The 21653-nt window shown below is 49.0% G+C and overlaps 1 protein-coding gene across 1 annotated transcript; it reads left to right on the top strand.

Annotated features, from left to right (window-relative positions):
• Positions 1–4173: 4173 nt before the first annotated feature.
• Positions 4174–6084, top strand: LOC140116852 (ecto-ADP-ribosyltransferase 5-like). Its single transcript, XM_072133288.1, has 2 exons — positions 4174–4837; positions 6020–6084. The coding sequence occupies exons 1-2, from the start codon at positions 4174–4176 to the stop codon at positions 6082–6084; spliced, it is 729 nt and encodes a 242-aa protein (XP_071989389.1).
• Positions 6085–21653: the final 15569 nt, after the last annotated feature.

Here is a 21653-nt window from a genome sequence, read left to right as displayed (position 1 = left end):
AAATCTCATAGTTCAGCATTTCCTCAAGACCCCAATCTGTCTGATTTGCTCACGAAGGTTCGCCGCATCTGTGCGCATTTCAGGAAGTCCAGCACAGATGCTGCCACTCTCAGGGCAGTGCAGCGCCGCCTCCAACTGGCCACTCACCGACTGTTGTGCGACGTGCCCACGAGGTGGAATTCAACATTAACCATGTTATCCAGAGTTTATCAGCAGCACAGAGCGATTGTAGACTGCCAGATGTCAACTTCCACCAAATCTGGTAGTCAGGTCAGTAAGCTTCCTCAAGTCTACAATGAGGAGTGGACGTGAATGTCTGATATCTGTCAGGTGCTGAGTAACTTTGAGGAGTCAACACAGATGGTCAGTGGCGATGCCGCCATCATCAGCCTCACCATCCCGCTGCTTGGCCTGTTGAAAAACTCTCTGGTCAGCATGAAGTCGGAAGCTTTGCGCTCGTCACAAGAGATGGGGGAAGAAGATTCCCTTGTTGATAGCCAAAGCACCCTCAGGTCTGTTTCTCAGCGCATATCGGAGGAGGTGGAGGAGGATGAGGAGGAAGAGGAGGAGAATGTTGGCGAGACAGAAGAGGGGAGCATTGCTCAGTCCTTCACTGTTCAGTGTGTATGGGCAGAAGAAGAGGAGTTGGAGGAGGAGGAAATGGGCAGTCAGGCCAGTGAGGGGAGTGAATTCTTGCGCGTTGGTACTCTGGCGCATATGGCAGATTTCATGCTAGGCTGCCTATCCCGTGACTCTCACGTTCAAAGAATTTATTCAAGCACCGATTACTGGGTATTCACTCTCCTGGACCCACGGTACAAGCAAAATCTTTCCACTCTCATCCCTGGAGAGGAAAGGAGTGTGAGAATGCATGAATACCAGCAGGCCCTGGTGCACAAGCTGAAACAGTATTTCCCTACTGACAGCGCTAACGGCAGAGGACGTACTTCTGCGGGACAAGTAGCGAGGGAGAGTAGGCGAGCAGGCAGCTTGTCCAACACTGGCAGGGGTACGATTTACAAGGCCTTTGCCAGTTTTATGTCACCCCAGCAAGACACTGTCACCTGTCCCCAGTCTCGGCAGAGTAGGGCTGATCTTTACAGAAAGATGGTGAGGGAGTACATAGCTGACCATAACATCGTCCTAAATGATCACACAGCTCCCTACAACTACTGGGTTTCAAAGCTGGACATGTGGCACGAACTGGCGCTGTACGCATTGAAGGTTCTTGCCTGCCCTGCCGCTAGCGTGTTGTCCGAGCGGCTTTTCAGTGCAGCTGGTGGCATCATCACCGATAAGCGTACACGCCTGTCGACTGACAGGCTGACGCTTATCAAGATGAATAAAGCCTGGATTTCTCAGGATTTCCATTCTCCACCAGGTGAAAGAAGCTCAACTTGAATAATGTATGCACTCCTCCTCCTCATTGTCCTCCTTCTCCTCCTCTTTGTACACTAAAGCAGAGGAAACTGGCTATTTTTTGCCAGGGCCAACTGGCTCTTGCTATAGTACTCTATGTATTTAATTCTTCTGGAGGGCCACCTACCCGATCCTCTGTTTTAAACAATTTTTGGGAGTGCCACATTCAGGCACTCAATCTTTTTAATTTTTCTGGAGGACCACCTACCTGCTCCTCTGGTTTGAAAACTTTTTTGGACTGCCACATACAGGCACTCAATCTATTTAATTTTTCTGGAGGACCACCTACCTGCTACTCTGGTTTGAAAACTATTTTGGACTGCCACATACAGGCACTATACAAATTAAATTGTCTCCATAGCAGCCTCCACACGTCGTCTTTTGAGCAGCCTCCACACGTTGTCTTTATTGGTACCTCCACACGTCATCGCCATAGCTGCCTCCAAAAGTCATCCATATAGCTGCCTCCATACATGGTCCCCTTATCAAACGAGCTGTGTCAGGCAGAATTTTGGGTTGTTTTCATGGCTTCCACATCAAACTTGTTAATTTTCGCCATCCTGCTGTGTTATCCAAAAAAAATACTGGCAAACTTTTATCATTTACCGATATTATTTCAGCGCTTCTTGCGCATCTGTTTACATTCCCCTCACCCGCCATAACCCAAACTTATAAGAACGCTACTACACTTGATCTCATACAAAAGGTTCTTAGAAGTGCTGTTTGGGGAGGAGCCGAGAGACAGGGGCTTGGATAGGCGAAAGCTCGCCTGGCAGTGGAGCGCCAGCTCCATCCCAAGATCCAACTAACATAGTTTTAACTGCAGCACCTTTAATCTACTACTAGTTCACTGCCTCCATACATCGTCCCCTTATCAAAGGAGCTGTGTCAGGCAGAATTTTCAGGTGTTTCACCAGATACATAGTGGAACTCGGCCCATCTGTCGCCGCCATGCTGGAGACCTGAAGTTGCAATCATAGCAGCGCAATATGGATGCCCCATACTGTTGCTCTTAATCATGGAACCATTTCCAAAAAAACAATCAAAAATAGAACCACTATGCTATTCCATTATTCCTAGGTGAAATATTCAAACAACCCAGCCTGCTTTGAAAATTATAATTTTTTCAAAGTAAACGCTTCTGGCCCCCAGGCCCATTTTGGGTGGGGAGGAGCCGAGAGACAGGGGCTTGGACAGGCGAAAGCTCGCCTGGCAGTGGACCGCCAGCTCCATCCCAAGATTAGGCAGCCTCAGAGGCATCCATGCATGCTGCCCCTGCTGTTTCCTGTCCATTTTGCCTCCACGATCCTCCACAGCGTCCACCAATGTCTCATTTCAACTCTCTATACCCCAGACGCTGGAGCACAAGAGGATATGCAGCACATCATCCCCTTATCAAACAAGCTGTGTCAGGCAGAATTTTCAGGTGTTTCACCAGATAAATAGTGGAACTCAGCCCATCTGTCGTCGCCATGCTGGAGACCTGAAGTTGCAATCATAGCAGCGCAATATGAATGCCCCATACTGTCGCTCTTAATCATGGAAGTCGTCTCCATGGCTGCCTCCACATGTTGTCCCCTTATCAAAAGAGCTGTGTCAGGCTCATTTTTCGGGTGTTTCACCAGATACGTTATGGAACTTGGTCACTATGTTGCCACCATGCTGTGTTATCGACTAAATATATACCGTCAACCTTTTGTTCACATAGGAAATCATTTCACCTCCTTTGGTGAAGCCTGAGTCCATTTAGGGTATGTCGCCATGCCACTCTCTAGCCTGCTGCCGCTGCCTCTGCCTCTGCATGCCGTCCCCTATAGTGTCAGGGTCAATTATTGCATGTTTTAGATGCTATCTAGCTTCATTCTGTCACTCTGTCATGGCCATGCTGTTGCCCATAATTTTGGCATAATGGTGCGATTAAGCAGCCTCAGAGGCATCCATGCATGCTTCCTCTGCTGTTTCCTGTATATTTCCGTGGTGTTTCCATCCTTTTCTGAGGTTCCCAGGTGTTTGGCCAAGCTTCCCCGTGCAGACCCTTGGTCCCCTTGAAAAATGCTCGAGTCTCCCATTGACTTCAATGGGGCTCGTTGTTCAAGATGAGCACTCGAGCATCGGGAAAAGTTCGTCTCGAATAATGAGTACCCGAGCATTTTAGTGCTCACTCATCTCTAATCATAATATTACATCAACTGCTAGAAATTAATCTTTGACTCATTACTATCTATATGTGTTTCCTTTAATTTCCTTATATATTCCACAACAAGCAGTTTATGGTTAGGGGCAGGGGTGTAACTTGAGGGGGTGCAAAGGGTGCGGTTGCACTTAGGCCCAAGAAGCTTAGGGGGCCATCATTTGTCACTTTACCATATGAGAAGACTAGTACTATAAACCTACATTATAGTCGGGGGCCTGGCACAGACTCTAAAGTTTAGAGGCCAGAAGTCAGGGCAGACAAATAAGGATCATAGTCAGGTCAAGCCAGGACATGGACAGAGTATAATGCTGATGCACACACCAAAAAAACTTCAAGGAACCGGGGTCCAAAACATTTGTTCAAGCAGATGAGCTTTAGCCTAATTTGCATATTTCTTAAGATAATTTTTGGCACACAAGAAGAAGCCGCGAGAGAATAAAACCAAAAATTAGTGAGATACGTCGCAGTTAGTTCTGGTCGGTGAAGTATAGTATCGGATTCTCTGTAACTAAATCTGTTGTATTTTCCAGGTTTTGTGCCTTACAGCTACGTTCCACATGATGGAGGAGATTTTTGATGACCAATACATCGGATGCACCGAGGAAATGGAGACTTTAGCCCCCGAAATACTGAAGAAGGAGAAAATGGCTTCCGCTAAATTTGAAACGCAGTGGAATGAAGCAGCTGAAGTTTGGGAAAGCTCAAAACATTACCTGAAAAATATTCCGGATGGTTTTAAGGATGAATACGGGATCGCATTGTTGACCTTCTGGTTTTTAGATTTAAATAGCACCATAAGTATCCTAAATGATTTTAGCCGATTCGGTCCAGATCCCAAGTCCTTCAGGTACCATTCATTGCATTTCTACCTTACCCGAGCCTTGTCTCTACTACGACCCGGTTGTGGTGGGAAACTCGTCACTGTATATCAGGATCTCCATCTTCAAGTTCAGAAGCCTCTTGCCCCGGGGGTACGATTCCCAGGAATTGGATTATTTATTACTAATAAGGAATCGAAAAAGGAAAACGATGACTTATCGCTCATCATTAACACATGTTTTGGGATGAAAATGCTACAATTCTCAGTTTTTCCATTGATTAAGGGTTTATTGATTCCAATGAATGAAGTGTTCCGGGTCAGAAGTTACGATGAGTTCGAGAACCAGATCATCGTGGAGAGCACCTACAGGAAGTGCAGCTACTACAACTGCGCCTACCTGGGAGGTAAGTCACCAGTAGTGAAGAGCAGGTCTGTCGAAATTCAGGTATGACGCATTTAGCCAAACATTTGGAAAAAATTGGTACCCCCACTGATCAACAAGATAGGTCCTATCCCGTGGATAGGGCCTAACTATGCTTAGTGGGAAAACCCCTTTAACAATATAAAGTGATTTACAGACCAAACTGACAAGACCCGAGAGGGGTGATCCCCAGGTACTCGCTACCTGCCTACCCCCACTGCGCCGGCTCGGGGGCCTACAAATATGTCACAGGTAGCCCTGTCCTACCTGTACCCACTGCCCGGTGGGCCAGATACATGACACCATCAGCGTCTATGTCCCTCTAGGCTATGCGCTCAGCGCACCCCCTCAGAGGCCTAATCCCGCGGCTGCGTGACAAATCTTTACCCTAACCCAAAGGTGAGCGGCATCTTCACTCATGCAAGAGGAAGCCGGAAATGGCACCATGGCCCATTAGAATGGGTAAGGCCCCACCGTGCCCTCGTCCACCCTCCCCTTCCCCTCGTGTAGTCCATTAACCCTTTGCCTGCTCTGTCTGACCTCCTGTCCATTCCTGTGTCAGACGGGGCAGAAGAAACAGCATTGTGGCAGCATGGGATGAGCGGACCTGTTAACACTTGGGTTCAACAAGTCGCTGTGGCCCATAAAACTGCTTATCCATGTGAGCCTGAACACGGACTACTGAACTACTGGCTGCAGTCCTGGTCCGGAATTGGAACCTGCAATCTTTGTCACAGTCCCAAACATTGTGAACTCTTGTTACCCCTGGTAATGGGCCATGGTGATTCATTATGTGGCACAACTGTGGGACCTTTCCTATCACACCAGCGAAATGCACCCTGGTTAAAGGAAGCCTAAATATCCTAACTCTACAAAGGAGTCCCTGCATTTAGTCTTAGACAACAAGTTTCAATGCAGCGTCTTCATCAGGCCAACATTTTACTAGTATCTTATCAATAAAGGACCTTCAAAAAGAACCATCATCCGGAAGGTCCAGCCAGCACGCGCTGAGAGCTCGATGAGGTGGACACATCACAGTCGCTCCAGGGTATGGGGCCTAATAGTTCTACTTTCACCAAGATACTCATAGATTAGTAACCGAGGGGTGAAGCCTAGGGAGACTTTCTACAAGATTTCACCATTTACATTTCTTCTCTTTTTTTAGGGACTAAAAGCCCAAACCGCAGCCACATCATTCGATCATCAGGTGAGAAGCAGCGTTACTACTGACTAGGGATGAGGGAACCCAACAGCAATGTCTGGGTCCATTCCAAACTTTGCTGGTTCGGCTATAAGTCTCTTGCCCCTGATGGTAACTTCCTGGCAGTTTGAGCCAGCACCCATCGTGGGTGTTACTGGTGAGGGTGAGCATTCGGGTTTGTGAGACAAAGTTTGAGGTTGGATTCGGCTGAACTTGCTGGACCTGAACAGGTCCACACATTCCTATTACTGACTTCTCCTTCTCGGTTGTGGTCACATGTCTGAGTTTTTTGCATAGTAAAGATGTGATGGTTGATGGGGCCTCCACCACCATCAGTAGTAGACTATGATATGGGCGGTTTAGGCAGTGCCCGGGGCCCAAGCCTTCTAGGATGCCCATGGCCACCCAAACAAGGTGCTCCAAAGTCTTGAAACCGCAGATTGAGAGCAGCAGAAGGGACACATCCTCCATTCCCCATGAAGCTGATTCTAGTCCCAGATATAGGAAGTAATTCCAGACTTGTAGGGGCTACACTAATCCTACAGCAGCGGGCATCCTTATTCCACCTCTGCCAGAGATGGTCCTCATCTTCTAGGATTTAGAAACAATTACCGTGTCGTGTATGAATTACGTAGGTTACTCATCATTCCTGTCCATAAAACAGTTTTGATTGGTCAGTAATTTTTCGATAAGTAAGGTGTGGACCTCCTGTATCAGCAAACGGGTGTGACTTAGGATACCTTTACCAGCATTTGCTATGTGTCACCTACAGCTATAACCATCCGTACCCGGGGTCTACATCCTCCCCCACCTTTATTTAACCAACTATTGAATTTCCTAATTGTATCTGTGGAGTCTTGGTGGAAATGCTCACATTCAGACCTTTCTTCATCTTAATATTCCAATATTTCATTGAACCGTTTCTTTCCAGCTCCTCCCATCATGAAGTTCAGTGACGCGGTGATGCTGCCTCTAGTGGTCGCTGCCAGTGTTGCAATCAGTTGGGCTACAAGCTGAATCCTCGGGCTGGAGGAAGACTGAAGATCACAGGGTCACCAGATGAGAAGGTCCTATGCTGACGTCAGTGTGAGACACTGATCTTCATGTCTCCTCCATAACTGAGCGGTAACTATTGGCAATAGAATAAAAAAATCTGCATTAAAATTTATGTATTTTTTTGTTGTTGTTTTTTGAAGTTCCTTACATCATTATCCTCAAATACCAGACAATACTACATATTATATACCACAACTACCTGAGGCAGGTCTCCCCCAGGTGCAGGACACAATATATTATCACATATGTGAGGAGCAGAGCTGCAGGTGACCCGTGAGAACCGGATGTACATGAGGATTATACAGGACACAAGGCCCGGGGCATTGCTGGAGATTAGACACAGTTCAGACCGGGGAAAATATCTGATCCTCTGTCGTATTTGCAAGTATTTGCACCTACAAAAAATGGGGAGTTCTATAACTTTTAGTGTAGGTTAATTCACCTCTAAGAAACATAATCTAAAGATTATCCAGGAATCCACATTGTATGATTATTAATTAATGAACGTTATTACCTTAATTAAGTATTTGATACAGATCTTAATATTTGCTCCAGACGTTGGTTTACAGTTCCAGAGGTCGGACGTGTCTTGTAGTTCTTGTAGGGGTTGTGTCTCCTCCTTACTGATCTTCTCCAGATCTTTCAGGTTTCGTGGCTTTCACCTGGAAACATCAAGGTCCAGCTCCTCCAATGTTTTCCATTTGGATTCAGGTCTGGAGTCTGTCTGGACCATTCCAGGACTTTGAAATGCTTCTTACCGAGCTGCTCCTTAGTTGCCCTGGATGTGTTTCAGGTCCTTGAAGGAAAGAGTTTCTTGGCCAAAATCTTGCAATACTTGTCCCATCCATCCTCCCTTCAGAACGGCGCCTTTCACCTTTGGAGAATAGCCCCCAATGAAGGATAACTCTACCCTCATGCTTCACATTTGGGCTGCTGTTCTCAGGGTTGTATTCACCCTTATACTTCCTCCAAATCCTGCAACTGGAGCTTTATATGAAAAAGTTCTATTTAACCCTCATCAGACCACATGACTTTCTCCCAGGCCCCATCTGGATCATCCAGGTTCTCATTGGGCCTGGAGATGTTCTGGTGTGTTCCCTGCAGGATTTTATTCCATGAAAACAGTGTGTTGGTGTATTACTTATGATAATATTTGAAATCTTTGTGTTCCCCATCGGCTTCAGGTCAGTGACCAGGTCCTCCTGTGTAGTTGTTGTCTTCAGGTCAGTGACCAGGTCCTCCTGTGTAGTTGTTGGCTTCAGGTCAGTGACCAGGTCCTCCTGTGTAGTTGTTGGCTTCAGGTCAGTGACAAGGTCCTCCTGTGTAGTTGTGGGCTTCAGGTCAGTGACCAGGTCCTCCTGTGTAGTTGTGGGCTTCAGGTCAGTGACCAGGTCCTCCTGTGTAGCTGTTGGCTTCAGGTCAGTGACCAGGTCCTCCTGTGTAGTTGTGGGCTTCAGGTCAGTGACCAGGTCCTTCTGTGTAGTTGTGGGTTTCTGGTCAGTGACCAGGTCCTCCTGTGTAGTTGTGGGCTTCAGGTCAGTGACCAGGTCCTCCTGTGTAGTTGCTGGCTTCAGGTCAGTGACCAGGTCCTCCTGTGTAGCTGTTGGCTTCAGGTCAGTGACCAGCTCCTCCTGTGTAGTTCTTGGCTTCAGGTCAGTGACCAGGTCCTCCTGTGTAGTTGTAGGCTTCAGGTCAGTGACCAGGTCCTCCTGTGTAGTTGTTGGCTTCAGGTCAGTGACCAGGTCCTCCTGTGTAGTTGTTGGCTTCAGGTCAGTGACCAGGTCCTCCTGTGTAGTTGTTGGCTTCAGGTCAGTGACCATGTCCTCCTGCGTAGTTGTGGGCTTCAGGTCAGTGACCAGGTCCTCCTGTGTAGTTGTTGGCTTCAGGTCAGTGACCAGGTCCTCCTGTGTAGTTGTTGGCTTCAGGTCAGTGACCAGGTCCAGGAGGAGCTACAGGCAATAAGTGCAAAGTATGAGGAGCTTCTTAAAGAAAATCTAAGAGGTGTCAGTCAGTCTGTCCCCACTGTATATTTGTATAGTCACAGATTTAATTTGACACTGATCACAGCCTTTAAAGCTCGTTCATTGCTTTTCTTATCTGTCCAATTAACCGCCTTAAAAAGGAACCTGTCAGCAGAAGTGAAACTAATAAACCACTACAAGAAGAATAATGGCCTCCAGGTGAGATGTGCCAGCACCATCCAAAATGTCTACTTTAGTCAGAGAGGAAGAGAGCTCAACCCTGAAGTTAAACTTCCCGATCCATAAAATGATTCCTCCACCTCTAGGAGAAGGTGGTATCACAAGAATTTGTATCTCTGATATCACATGATGGAGAACTTCAGATACTTCCCACAGATACTTCCCCGGGGTCCAGGGCTTCACAGGTGGAAGTTTGGGGGCAGGGATTAGCGGGGAGGGGTTCAGGGCCGCTGGAGGTGTGCAGCTGCATTCAGTAGCCACTGACAGCGGCATGGGGGTGGGTGGTGCACCAGGGTTGCCACTTGGGGGAGACACGAATTGTATACGCGGAGGTAACACACACTTCCACGGAAGACTGGCAGTATCAATAAAACCAACCCACTGATATAAACCCCACCCGTCCCCTGCGCCAAAGAACTAAACATGAAGCTGTCTGATGGGAGAAAAGTGGAGGTCGGCCACAGCTTTATTAATGAACAATATTTACAAATAAACTGACCTGTGGGAAGACCCAGACCCTTCCGGAATAATTCACTTTGCATGCCTGGCCCCGCCTACGCGGGGGCATGTCCTTGTTGGTCCGACAGGTGATTACGACGTAAGCCGAGAGGGTCCAGCTTCCTCACAGGCCAAGCTATGACTACCAACAAACTTTGTTGAGAACATTAAAACACAAAAACAAATTCCAAACAAATGGTAAAGAAATATACATAACAAAAAACTTCACCTAGCAAATACCTAACCAAAAACCCGCAAACAGTATTCCAAAGGGCGGGCGGGTGGGAAACTCTTGAGCGCGGAGCAAGTCCAAAAGAGGCTGGACTAGCTCCGTGCTCAGGGCTAAATAGCCCAGGGCTAGCGCCATCAAGCGGCCAGGAAGCACCTCCTGGCCACCTGATTGGCTGCCCAGGAAAAAACCCCAGGCAGGGGACGGAACCCGGGAGGGGTTTCTTAAAATAAACAAAAAGGGGGGGGCGGAACACTGCCAGTCCTGCCGCCCCCAGGCTTAAGCAGCCTGCGGGCTAGGAAGGTCCCATTAGCGGGGTGGGGTTAGGAGGGACCCCACTTAACCAGTTCATGCAGGGTTTACAGCGGTTAATGGCTGATTTTGAAAGGTCTGGGGGGTCGCTGCTGGGTGGCCAAGGGGAGACCGCGGTGGTTGTGGTAGCGGCAAATGTTGGGTCAGTGCAGTCTGGGGCGACCGGGGGCGAAGCAGTGGGGTTAGGAACTGAGGTCGCTGGGCAGGAAGAAAAGACCGATGCTATGAGAAAGTCGGCAGCCGTGCAGACAGAAAAGAACAATGCTGCAAAGAAGTCGCTGCCGGTGTCTGACGCAGCAAAGGGCAATTTATACATCTGTTTTAATGGGCCGCTAGGGGGACATTTGAAAACTGAGGTCAAAGAAAAGATTTGGAAGAGGGAGAACTTAGATGTCTTCACGTTGTTGCCTTTGGAGCGTTTTAGCATAGAACGATGGGAGAAGGGGAAAGAACATAAAAAAGAAGTGGATGAGGAGCGGCGCCGGTACAGGCTGATACCGCAAAATTTTGGAAATTGGCTTCATGCGTTTTCCATTTTGGGGAGTGTGATTGGGGAGAAGCACCCGGAGTGTTGTTCGAGTTTGTTCTGTTATCAGGAAACCATTCGGGAGGCGTACAAGACATATGGGGGTACGGCCTGGCTGAAATATGATGAACAATTCCGCCAGAGAATGGCGATTCAACCGTAGCTGGAATGGGACCATAGGGATATGTTGCTGTGGTTGAGGATAATGACGACTCCTAAGCCAGCGGTGAAGGGGTCTTATTTCGAGGGTGTAGCAGTGGCGGGCACGCCTTTTCAGCCGAGGCCCGACGGGGTTAAGTCAGGGGGTCCGTCGGGCGGAAACCAATAAAGGGGTGTGTTGAAAGTTCAATGAAGGGGTTGTTCATGGGGGACATCTTGTTTCTACAAACATGAGTGTTCTGGTTGTGGCAGTTTTAACCACCCCTTGTCGAGATGTTTTAAGCGGGGAAAAGGACCGGGGCAGCATCCCGGGGACAGTGCTCAGAAAGGGAATGACTCCAGTGAAGCTCCACGCCATGATGCCATGACTCTAGAGGTACCCAAATAAGGAAAAGGCAGCATTATTAATAGAGGGGTTTAGGGATGGGTTTTAGATTTGATTTCGAGATGAGGCCCCGGCTATGTTTGCAAAGAATTTGAAGTCGGAGGAGGACTGCCCTGGGGTGGTTAGGGAGAAGTTGAGGAAAGAAGTGAGCTTGGGGTGCATGCTGGGTCCTTTTGATAGTCCACCGGTAGAGGGTTTACTGGTATCCCCTTTAGGGGTAGTGCCAAAGAAGGAGAAGAGAAAATACCGGTTGATTCATCATTTGTCGTACCCAAAAGTGGGTTCGGTAAATGGTGACATTGATTCGTCTTTGACTTCCGTTTCTTATACTTCTTTTGACAAGGCGGTGCGCTTGGTAAGGGCAGCGGGGCAGGGGGCCCTCATGGCCAAGGCGGACATCGAGGCAGCATTCCGCTTATTACCAGTGCATCCAAGTTCCATGCATTTGTTGGGGTGTTGTTTTGAAGGGGTGTTTTTTGTGGACAGATGTCTTCCAATGGGTTGCTCTATCTCATGTGCTTACTTCGAGGCGTTTAGTTGTTTTTTGGAATGGGCAGCCAGGGAACGGGCTGGAGATAAGAGAGTCATACATTATTTGGACGACTTTCTTTGTGTGGGCCCCGCAGGGAGTTTTAAATGCCAGATATTGTTGTCCACGTTGTCGGAGTTGTTTGCCAATTTTGGGATGCCGTTAGCGGTAGATAAGACAGAGGGGGCTGGCTACGACACTTTGTTTTTTGGGAATTGAGATTGATTCAGTCGCAATGGAGTGTCATTTACCGTTGGACAAGTTAGAGGAATTGAGATTGGGGGTTCAGGAGGCATTGGTGAAGTCAAAAGTATTGTTGAGGCAGTTGCAGTCGTTGTTAGGGAGGCTGAATTTTGCTTGTCGGGGCCTGATGCCGGGAGCGGAGGTGGAGACAAAGCGGTGTCCAGATCGGTTGTGGGAGATGGTGCAGTGAAATTTTTATCATGGATTCAGAAGTCTGTGGCCCCGGGAACTTGGGGGGCATATCGGAAAGTATGACGTGAGCGGTTTTTGCTGGAGGATGAATGGCATTCGGCAAGGTTTGCAGACTTGCCAGATGTCTGTACTTTTCTGTTTTTTGAGTAGGTTGTTTGACTTGCGGGTTTCTGGTGCGAGGGTGCAGAGTTCGTTAGCAGCGCTCTCGTTCCTGTTTAAGTTGTTGGGGGGTAGCGATGCCACACAGAATTTTGTGGTCCGGCAAGGGGTGAGGGGTTTTGTGAGGGGCCGGGCTCAAGAGGGTGGGAGACGGCCGGTGGCTTTTAGATTGTTGCAAGAAATTTTGGAGCAGTTACCGGGGGGTTGTGTTTCAGAGTAAGTATGCCGTTTTTTTAACTGGCGTATTCAGTGGGCGTTTTTTGGGGCGTTTCGGATCAGTGAGTTGGTCAGTAGGAGTCGGCATCAGGTGGGAGGTATTCTAGTAAATCGGGTGCAATGTGTGGAGGGAGTAATTACGATAGTCTTGATGGGGTCCAAGACGGACAGATTAGGTTGAGGGTTTGTGGTGCGTTTGGGTCCGGGAAGAGGTTGTATTTGTTGCCCGGTGTCATGTTTTGAGGATTTTATGTTGATACGGGTAGAGGGAGCCTCTTTGTTTTTGCATGCGGATGGCACAGAATTGTCCATCTTTCAATTTATTGCAGTTTTTAGAAAGTGCTTGAGGAGATTGGGCTTGGATGAGAAGGAATACTGCTCTCATTCATTCTGCATTGGCGCCGCGACGGAAGCGGCTAGGTGAGGCTTGCCAGAGGAGGATATCAAGCGGATTGGATGCTGGGAGTCCTGGCGCTTTAGTTTGTATGTGCGCATGCATCGGTTGGAGCAGTAAAGCATTAGTTTAGCGCGGGGTAGGTCAGGATGTTATTGTGATAGTCTTGTTTTGTTTGAATAGGTGTTAAGAAAGGTGTCATCTGGATTTTCGGGCAGTCTTTCATTTGTTGGGCTGAAAAGAGAGCTCAACTGTGCCTGGGTGGTAGGTCATTAGGGCTTTCAGATTAATTGGTAAGTGTTCGTTGGTAGGGTTACAGGGGATTACGGTGGGGAGCAGTGCCTTCTCGCTTGCAAGGTGGTTTTGAGAGATGGGGTCAGCCGAATGTGTTGATTATACATGCTGGCGGGAATGATTTGGGCTCTTTTCCCATGAGAGAGTTGGTGAAGGACATGAAGAGAGATGTGTTGTGGTTGCTGGTGGAATATCCGAATGTTTTGATTGTGTAGTCTGAAATGGTGAGAAGAGAGCGTTGGAGGAATGCAGTGTCGGTAGCGCCGTTGAATCGGGCCCGCATTAAGATTAACAAATGCAGTAAGTTTGTAAGATTGAATGGAGGCCTAGTGGTGAGGCATGGGCTGTTGGAGGCTGATCGCAGCTATAGGGGTAAGGATGGTGTGCATCTGACTGATTTGGGTTTGGATGTTTTTAATTACGGTTTGTCTGAGGTGGCCAGTTTCGGCTATCGGGTATGGCGTGGCATGGCGTCTTGAGGTGGCTTGTACTTGGCAACAGTTATCCGGTAAGAAGGTAAATTGGTGGTGATGATTTTGGTCATGTCCAGCTTTACTAATAAAAGTTCTTCATAGACTGCTTGAGGGGTGTACCTCAGCAGTTGGTTTGGTTATTTGGTTGGTTGGTAGCCACATTCTGCTCTCGCCACTCTCCAGGAGGTAAGCGGCTTGTGGATATGGTAGTTGTGGTTTTTGCACGCTGAGCGTGATTTTGAGCGGTATTCACAACTATGGTTGGTTGGTAATGATGCCGGACTTAGGTGTTGCTTGTTAATATTAAAGTGATCCGGCTTTGTTGTCAAGTACTTGACCACTTAATTCAATAAAATTGATATATTTGATGAATAAATTGTCATATATGCTATTATGTTTTAATAAAGTTTATGTTTTACAGATTTGTTACAAGATTTGAATAAAGCTGTGACCAGCACTTTTCCAACAGAACATTGTCCGTGTTTTATTTAGTTATTGTATGGGAGGAAGGCCTTTTTTGCTTAGCAGCTATCCCCCTCCCTCCCCTCAGCTCAGCCCTGCCCTGGTCATGATGTGGAAGCCGTTAAAACAACCCAAAATTCTGCCTGACACAGCTCGTTTGCTAAGGGGACGACGTGTGGAGGCAGCGGCCGCAGCCTCAGGCTGGCGATTGTCAAGGCGACATAACCAGAAAAAGGCCCCGGTGGGGGATGTTGCATAAGCGGCAGAGGTAAAGGAATGTATTGTATGTGCTGTCCTCCTCCTGCTTTTGGTGCACTAGTAGGGAGCCACCTCTGTGACTCTGCTGTGGACACAGGAGCTGAGCCTTCCCCCAGCGCTATCCCGCTCCATGCACCAGACGTGAGGCTACTCCTAGGAAGGTTTTCTGCCAGGTCCCCCCTCACTCTCACTATCCTTTATCCCATAAGCAGCTTGTGTCTGACGAAGACTTTTTGAATGAAACGTCACAAAAACTGTTATGGATTTCATTAACCCAATGACCTGACTCTAATATTCACCATAAAGGATTCAGAGAATTCACCAGATCAGTGACAAGAATTTTACATTATGGGAACAGTAAAGGAAGACCCCAAAATGTATGGGATGGAGAATGGAAAAAAGTCACCACCGATCAGAGGGAGAAAATGGGAAACATACACGGAAGAATATTGTATGTGGATAAATGTAAGGCTCTGCATCTGGGGCTAATAATCCACAGGGAACATATGTCCTTGGGGGAGGAAATCTGGGAGAGTCTCTCGCTGAGAAGGACCTGGGTGACTTGTAGATCATAAATTATATAACAGCACAATGTCAATCAGCTGCCTCTAAAGCCAGTAGGATCTTGTCATGTATGAGCAGTGATCTGGACTCTGGGGATAGGGATGTAATATTACACTGTACAAGACATTGGTTCTGCCTCACCTGGAATATACCGTCCAGTTCTGGGCACCGGTCCATAAACAGGAGGCCCTGGAGCTGGAGAGGGGACAACGAAGAGCCACAGAAATAATAAGGGGTATGGAGGGTCTCGGTTATGAGGAAAGATTAAATCAACTACATTCTAGAGACGACTAAGAGGAGACATGATAAATTTATATAAATATATGAATGGTCCATACAAAACATATGGTGGAAAGTTGTTCCAGGTTAAATCAAATCAAAAGACAAGGGGGCGGAGTCTGTGTCTGGAGAAAACCAGGTTTAATCACCAGAGGGGACAGGGATTTTTTACCATAAAAATGGTCAATCTGTGGAATAGCTGAGCTCAGGCGCTGGTCACAGTAGGGACAGCAGAGAGCATGTAAATAACATTGAGGGTTATGTTATATAGAATTGTTTCCCCCAATCCCTTCCTCATCCAATCCCTTCCTCATCCAATCCCTTCCTCATCCAATCCCTTCCTCATCCAATCCCTTCCCTTCCTCATCCAATCCCTTCCTCATCCCTTCCCTTCCTCATCCAATCCCTTCCTCATCCAATCCCTTCCTCATCCAATCCCTTCCTCATCCAATCCCTTCCCTTCCTCATCCAATCCCTTCCCTTCCTCATCCAATCCCTTCCCTTCCTTGGTTGAACTTGATGGACATTTGTCTTTTTTATACTGTAGAAACTCTGTAACTACCTGGACCACACACATGGAGGAGCTCCCAGCCAATGGAAATGACAGATTATTTTATCCCAATTCTGTAAATACGTCCCCTGATCATTAATAATTTCTCTTTATTCTGTTTTTATGACATATTTTATTACACTCCAAACCTACTTTATAAATCTGCAGATTCTTGAATGCACCTGTGCATGGAAAATACATCCATCCATCTATAGATTATGGAATATTGTATGGATTCATAGACAGGATTTGTACGGACCTACTAGAGCAGTGGTGGCGAACCTATGGCACGGGTGCCAGAGGTGGCACTCAGAGCCCTTTCTGTGGGCACCTGGGCCATCGCCCCAGCCCACCAGACAGGACTCAAAGAATCTTCCTGCAGTTCCAAGCAACTTAAAAGATGCTGCTTTCAGTCATATTTTGATACTTACTTCTCTTCTTGGGTCTGTAGGAAGAGGGAGAATGAGTTGACAGGGCCGAATTATCTTTGGAGGACTCCTGCTGGCCCCACGATTCTCTGTGTACGGAGGGACACTGGAAAGAAGCTAAAATGTTGGAAATTTTCCATCTTTCTACTGTGTTGCTGTCCTCAAGAGGCCAATATGATTGAAAGTTGTTAAACAGGGAGCAATTACTGCTTTAAATTTTAGTTGGCACCTTGCGATACATAAGGGGGGTTTTGGGTTGCAGTTTGGGCACTCGGCCGCTAAAAGGTTCGCCACCACTGTACTAGAGTGTAGATGGCGTGAGAGTGAATAATCCCCAGAAACCCCCAATATGGCTGCACTTCCTGGTGTCACCTCCAAACATTGTCCACCATTTACATAACTACAGTGTGTACATACCTGGATAGTGGTGAGTGCATGGAATGTCACAGGATTCCAGCCAATTGTGATGTCATAATGCAGTGGGCGGGGCTACAGCAGTGGGCGGGGCTACCCTAGGCTATAAAAGCCCCACCCACCATCCACCTGGTGCCATTTGGTCCCCGCTAGTAGTGGAAGCAGGAGCTGAAACTATTAGTGGTCCTTATTGCGTTGCTATTTCAAGTCTTTTCTTTGAGATCTTGATCTAGCGATTTCTCTCCATCGCTGGGTAGGGGCTTTGCCTCCTGCCCTTTGTGGGCCTTAGGGCTCCCCCCAACCTTTTTAGGTTTTTTCCATATTTTACACATCTTTTCCTTTGACCACGAGCCTGAAGATCTCGTGTGTCTCATAATGGACCAGCGATCCCGGATGGCAGAGTCAGGTAAGCACGGGCGTCGCTAGGACAAAAGATCCGGGGCCCATGTGTGAGGACATAACTTACTGGGGGGCTGTGTGGGGGGCATTATTGGGGGCTGTGTGAGGCACATTACTTACTGGGGGGCTTTGTGGGCACATTACTTACTTGGGGGGGTGTGAGGACATTACTTACTGGGGGGCTGTGTGGGGGGCATTATTGGGAGCTGTGTGAGGCACATTACTTACTGGGAGGCTGTGTGAGGCACATTACTTACTGGGGGTGTGTGAGGACATTACGAACTGGGGGGCTGTGTGAGGACATTACTTACTGGGGGGCTGTGTGAGGACATTACTTACTAGGGGGCTTTGTGGGCACATTATTTACTGGGGGCTGTGTGAGGACATTACTTACTGGGGGGCTTTGTGGGCACATTACTTACTGGGGGCTGTGTGAGGACATTACTTACTGGGGGGCTATGTGAGGACATTACTTACTGGGGGGCTGTGTGGGGACATTACTGACAGGGGGGCTGTGTGAGGACATTACTTACTGGGGGGCTGTGTGGGGCACATTACTTACTGGGGGGCTGTGTGGGGCACATTACTTACTGGGGGGCTGTGTGGGGCACATTACCTACTGGGGGGCTGTGTGGGGACATTACTTACTGGGGGGGGTTGTGAGGACATTACTTACTGGGCGGCTGTGTGAGGACATTACTGGGGGCTGCGTGGGGAGATTACTGGGGGGCTGTGTGAGGACATTACTTACTGGGGGGGGCTGTGTGAGGACATTACTTACTGGGGGGCTGTGTGGGGACATTACTTACTGGGGGGCTGTGTGGGGACATTACTTACTGGGGGGCTGTGTGGGGACATTGCTTACTGGGGGGCTGTGTGGGGACATTACTTACTGGGGGGCTGTGTGAGGACATTACTTACTGGGGGGGTGTGGGGTCATTTCTTACTGGGGACTGTGTGAGGACATTACTTACTGGGGGGCTGTGTGAGGACATTACTGGGGGGCTGTGTGAGGACATTACTTACTGGGGGGCTGTGTGAGGCACATTACTTACTGGGAGCTGTGTGAGGCACATTCCTTACTGGGGGGCTGTGTGGGCACATTACTTATTGGGGGGCTGTGAAGGGACATTACTTACCTGGGGGGCTGTGTGAGGACATTACTTACTGGGGGGCTGTGTGGGGCACATTACTTACTGGGGGGCTGTGTGAGGACATTACTTACTGGGGGGCTGTGTGGGGACATTACTTACAGGGGGGCTGTGTGAGGACACTGCTTACTGGGGGGCTGTGTGAGGACATTACTTACTGGGGGCTGTGTGAGGACATTTCTTGCTGGGGGGCTGTGTGAGGACATTACTTACTGGGAGGCTGTGTGAGGACATTACTTACTGGGGGGCTGTGTGAGGACATTACTTACTGGGGGGCTGTGTGAGGACATTACTTACTGGGGGGCTGTGTGAGGCACATTACTTACTGGGGGGCTGTGTGGGGACATTACTTATGGAGGGGGGACTGTGTGAGGACATTACGTACTAGGGGGCTGTGTGAGGACATTACTGGGGGGCCTTGTGTGAGGACATTACTTACTGGGGGGCTGTGTGGGGACATTACTTACTGGGGGGCTGTGTGGGGCACATTACTTACTGGGGGCTGTGTGGGGCACATTACTTACTGGGGGGCTGTGTGAGGACATTACTTACTGGGGGGCTGTGTGAGGACATTACTTACTGGGGGCTGTGTGAGGACATTACTTACTGGGGGGGGCTGTGTGGGGACATTACTTACTGGGGGGCTGTGCGGGGGGCATTATTGGGGGCTGTGGGGGACATTCTTGGAGTGTGTTCACACTTGGCACTAGGACGGGCCTCGGTTTCATCTCATTTGCGTTTCCTGTAATGCACATGTGATGGGTAACAAGCATCTGGTGTTGTTTAAATGCAAGACAAAGTGTGAGCGCAGCCTTACAGTATTTGGGGGGAGTGTGGTTTCTGTAGCTGTATATACTAGAAGTAAAGTTGTTATTGGCACAACGACATGTGAGGGGGTTATGTACAGGAGGGGGCATTACTGAAAGAGCGCTACATATGCATTGGCTCTAATACACTCTCAACTTTTCTATATTACATTTGTAGACTTTAGCCAGAGACGACGTCTCCGTTCGTCTAGGCAGCGTCTGCCAGCGCCAGACGATGAGAATAGCGTACCGCGGACGGACCGCCGGCCACGCCACCACAGCCGCCGACAGCAACCAGGACGCAGCCGTTCCCCACTCCGTCGAGAAGCAGCACCACGGAGTAGTGGGGAAATCTCCTCAGCAGTGCCCGCTCCTAACAGCATAAGACAGCGGACAACCCATCCACGGCGCCGCAGAGGGCAACCACGCAGCCGCTCTCCAAGCAGCCAAGAGTCTGAGGAAACACGGAGTAGGCGCCAACCACGCAGCCGTTCTCCATGGCTTACACACCCCGAGTTGGGGAGCCACAGACGCCAGGTGGACAGAGTGCGCAGCCGCTCTCCACACCATCCAGGTCATGAGGCAGCGCGTCATAGACGCCAAGTGGACAGAGTACCTATCCGCTCTCCACGCCGCCTAGAGTCTGAGGCACAAGTAGCACCAGAGCCTGAGACACCAGTGCCACCAGAGCCTGAGGCAGGGCCAAGGCCATCAGAACTTGAGGCTCCAGCACCACCAGAGTTTGAGCCACCAACACCACGAGAGCCTGAGGCATCGACTGTGCCACGTGTAGTCATATCAACTGCAGCGCCAGGCCCTGTAGTGTTATCTGTGCCTACTGTGCCAGCTAGGCAGGAAGATGAAGGCCCAACAACCAGTGGAATTACCACAACGCAGCGCCCCCAGAATACACGACCCCGCAGAGGCCTCGCTGGAAGATTGGAACGTCTGCAGATGATGAGCTACGCCTCAACTGATGATGCCAACTCATCCTGCATCATATGTATGGAAGATTTCATAGCAGAAGAGTCTGTAGCCAAGCTGCCCTGCAGTCATCACTTCCACCATGGCTGCATCGTAAGGTGGATTGGAGAAAATATCAACTGCCCAATCTGCAGAGCACTCGTCTAAAAAGACAAGACGACCAGAATCCCTGGTGGTCTATCATCGTGCCACTTAAAGCTGCACATTGCAGGGGCCTAAGCAAGAGCTCGCGTGGTTCACAATGTACCAGTGATCCCGGATCACAGAATCAGGTAAGTGGACACTTCTTCTGTAAGATGTATCATCTGTCATACACATATTATACATAGCTCTAATACACTCTCAAATTTCTTTATTACATTTCTAGACTTTAGCCCGAGACGAGGTCTCCATTCGTCTAGGCAGCGTCTGCCAGCGCCAGACGATGAGAATAGCGTACTGTGGATGGACCGCCGGCCCTGCCGCCAACAACAGACAGGGCGCAGCCATTCCCCACTCCGTCAAGAAGCATCACCATGGAGTAGTGGGGAAATCTCCTCAGCAGTGCCCGCTCCTAACAGCATACGACAGCGGATGAACCAACCACAGTGCCGCAGAGGGCAACCGCGCAGCCACTCTCCAAGCCGCCAAGAGTCTGAGGAAACTTGGAGCAGACGCCAACCACGCAGCCGCTCTCCATAGCATACACACCCTGAGTCGGGGAGCCACAGACACCAGGTGGACAGAGTGCTCAGCCGCTCTCCACACCATGCGGTTCATGAGGCAGCGCACCATAGATGCCAAGTGGATAGAGTACCCATCCACTCTCCACGCCGTCTAGAGCCTGAGGCACCAGCACCACCAGAGCTTGAGCCACCAACACCACGAGAGCCTGAGGCATTGACTGTGCCAAGTGTACTCATATCAACTGCAGCGCCAGGCTCTGTAGTGTCATCTGTGCCTAGTGCACCAGCTAGGCAGGAGGACGAAGGCCCAACCACAAGTGGTATTACCACAACGCAGCGCCCCCAGAACCCACGATGCCGAAGAGGGCGTGCTGGAAAATTGGAACGTCTGCAGATGATGAGCTGATGATGCCAACTCATCCTGCTTCATATGTATGGATGACTTCATAGCAGAAGATTCTGTAGCCAAGCTGCCCTGCAGTCATCACTTCCACCATGGCTGCATCGTAAAGGTGGATTGGAGAAAATGTCAGCTGCCCAATCTGCAGAGCACTCGTCTAACAAGACCAGAGGACCAGAATCCCCGGCGGTCTACCATCGCGCCACTTAAAGCTGCACATCGCAGGGGCCTAAGCAAGAGCCTGCGTGGTTCATAATGGATCAGTGATCCCGGATCACAGAATCAGGTAGGTGGACACTTCTTCTGTAAGATGTATATCATCTGTTGTACACATATTATACATAGCTCTAATACACTCGCAAATTTCTATAT

This window comes from Engystomops pustulosus, chromosome 2, assembly GCF_040894005.1.
Source record: "Engystomops pustulosus chromosome 2, aEngPut4.maternal, whole genome shotgun sequence".
Taxonomy (NCBI): Eukaryota; Metazoa; Chordata; class Amphibia; order Anura; family Leptodactylidae; genus Engystomops; species Engystomops pustulosus.
Note: the sequence above shows the minus strand (reverse complement) of the source record. Positions and strands in the feature narration are given on the sequence as shown.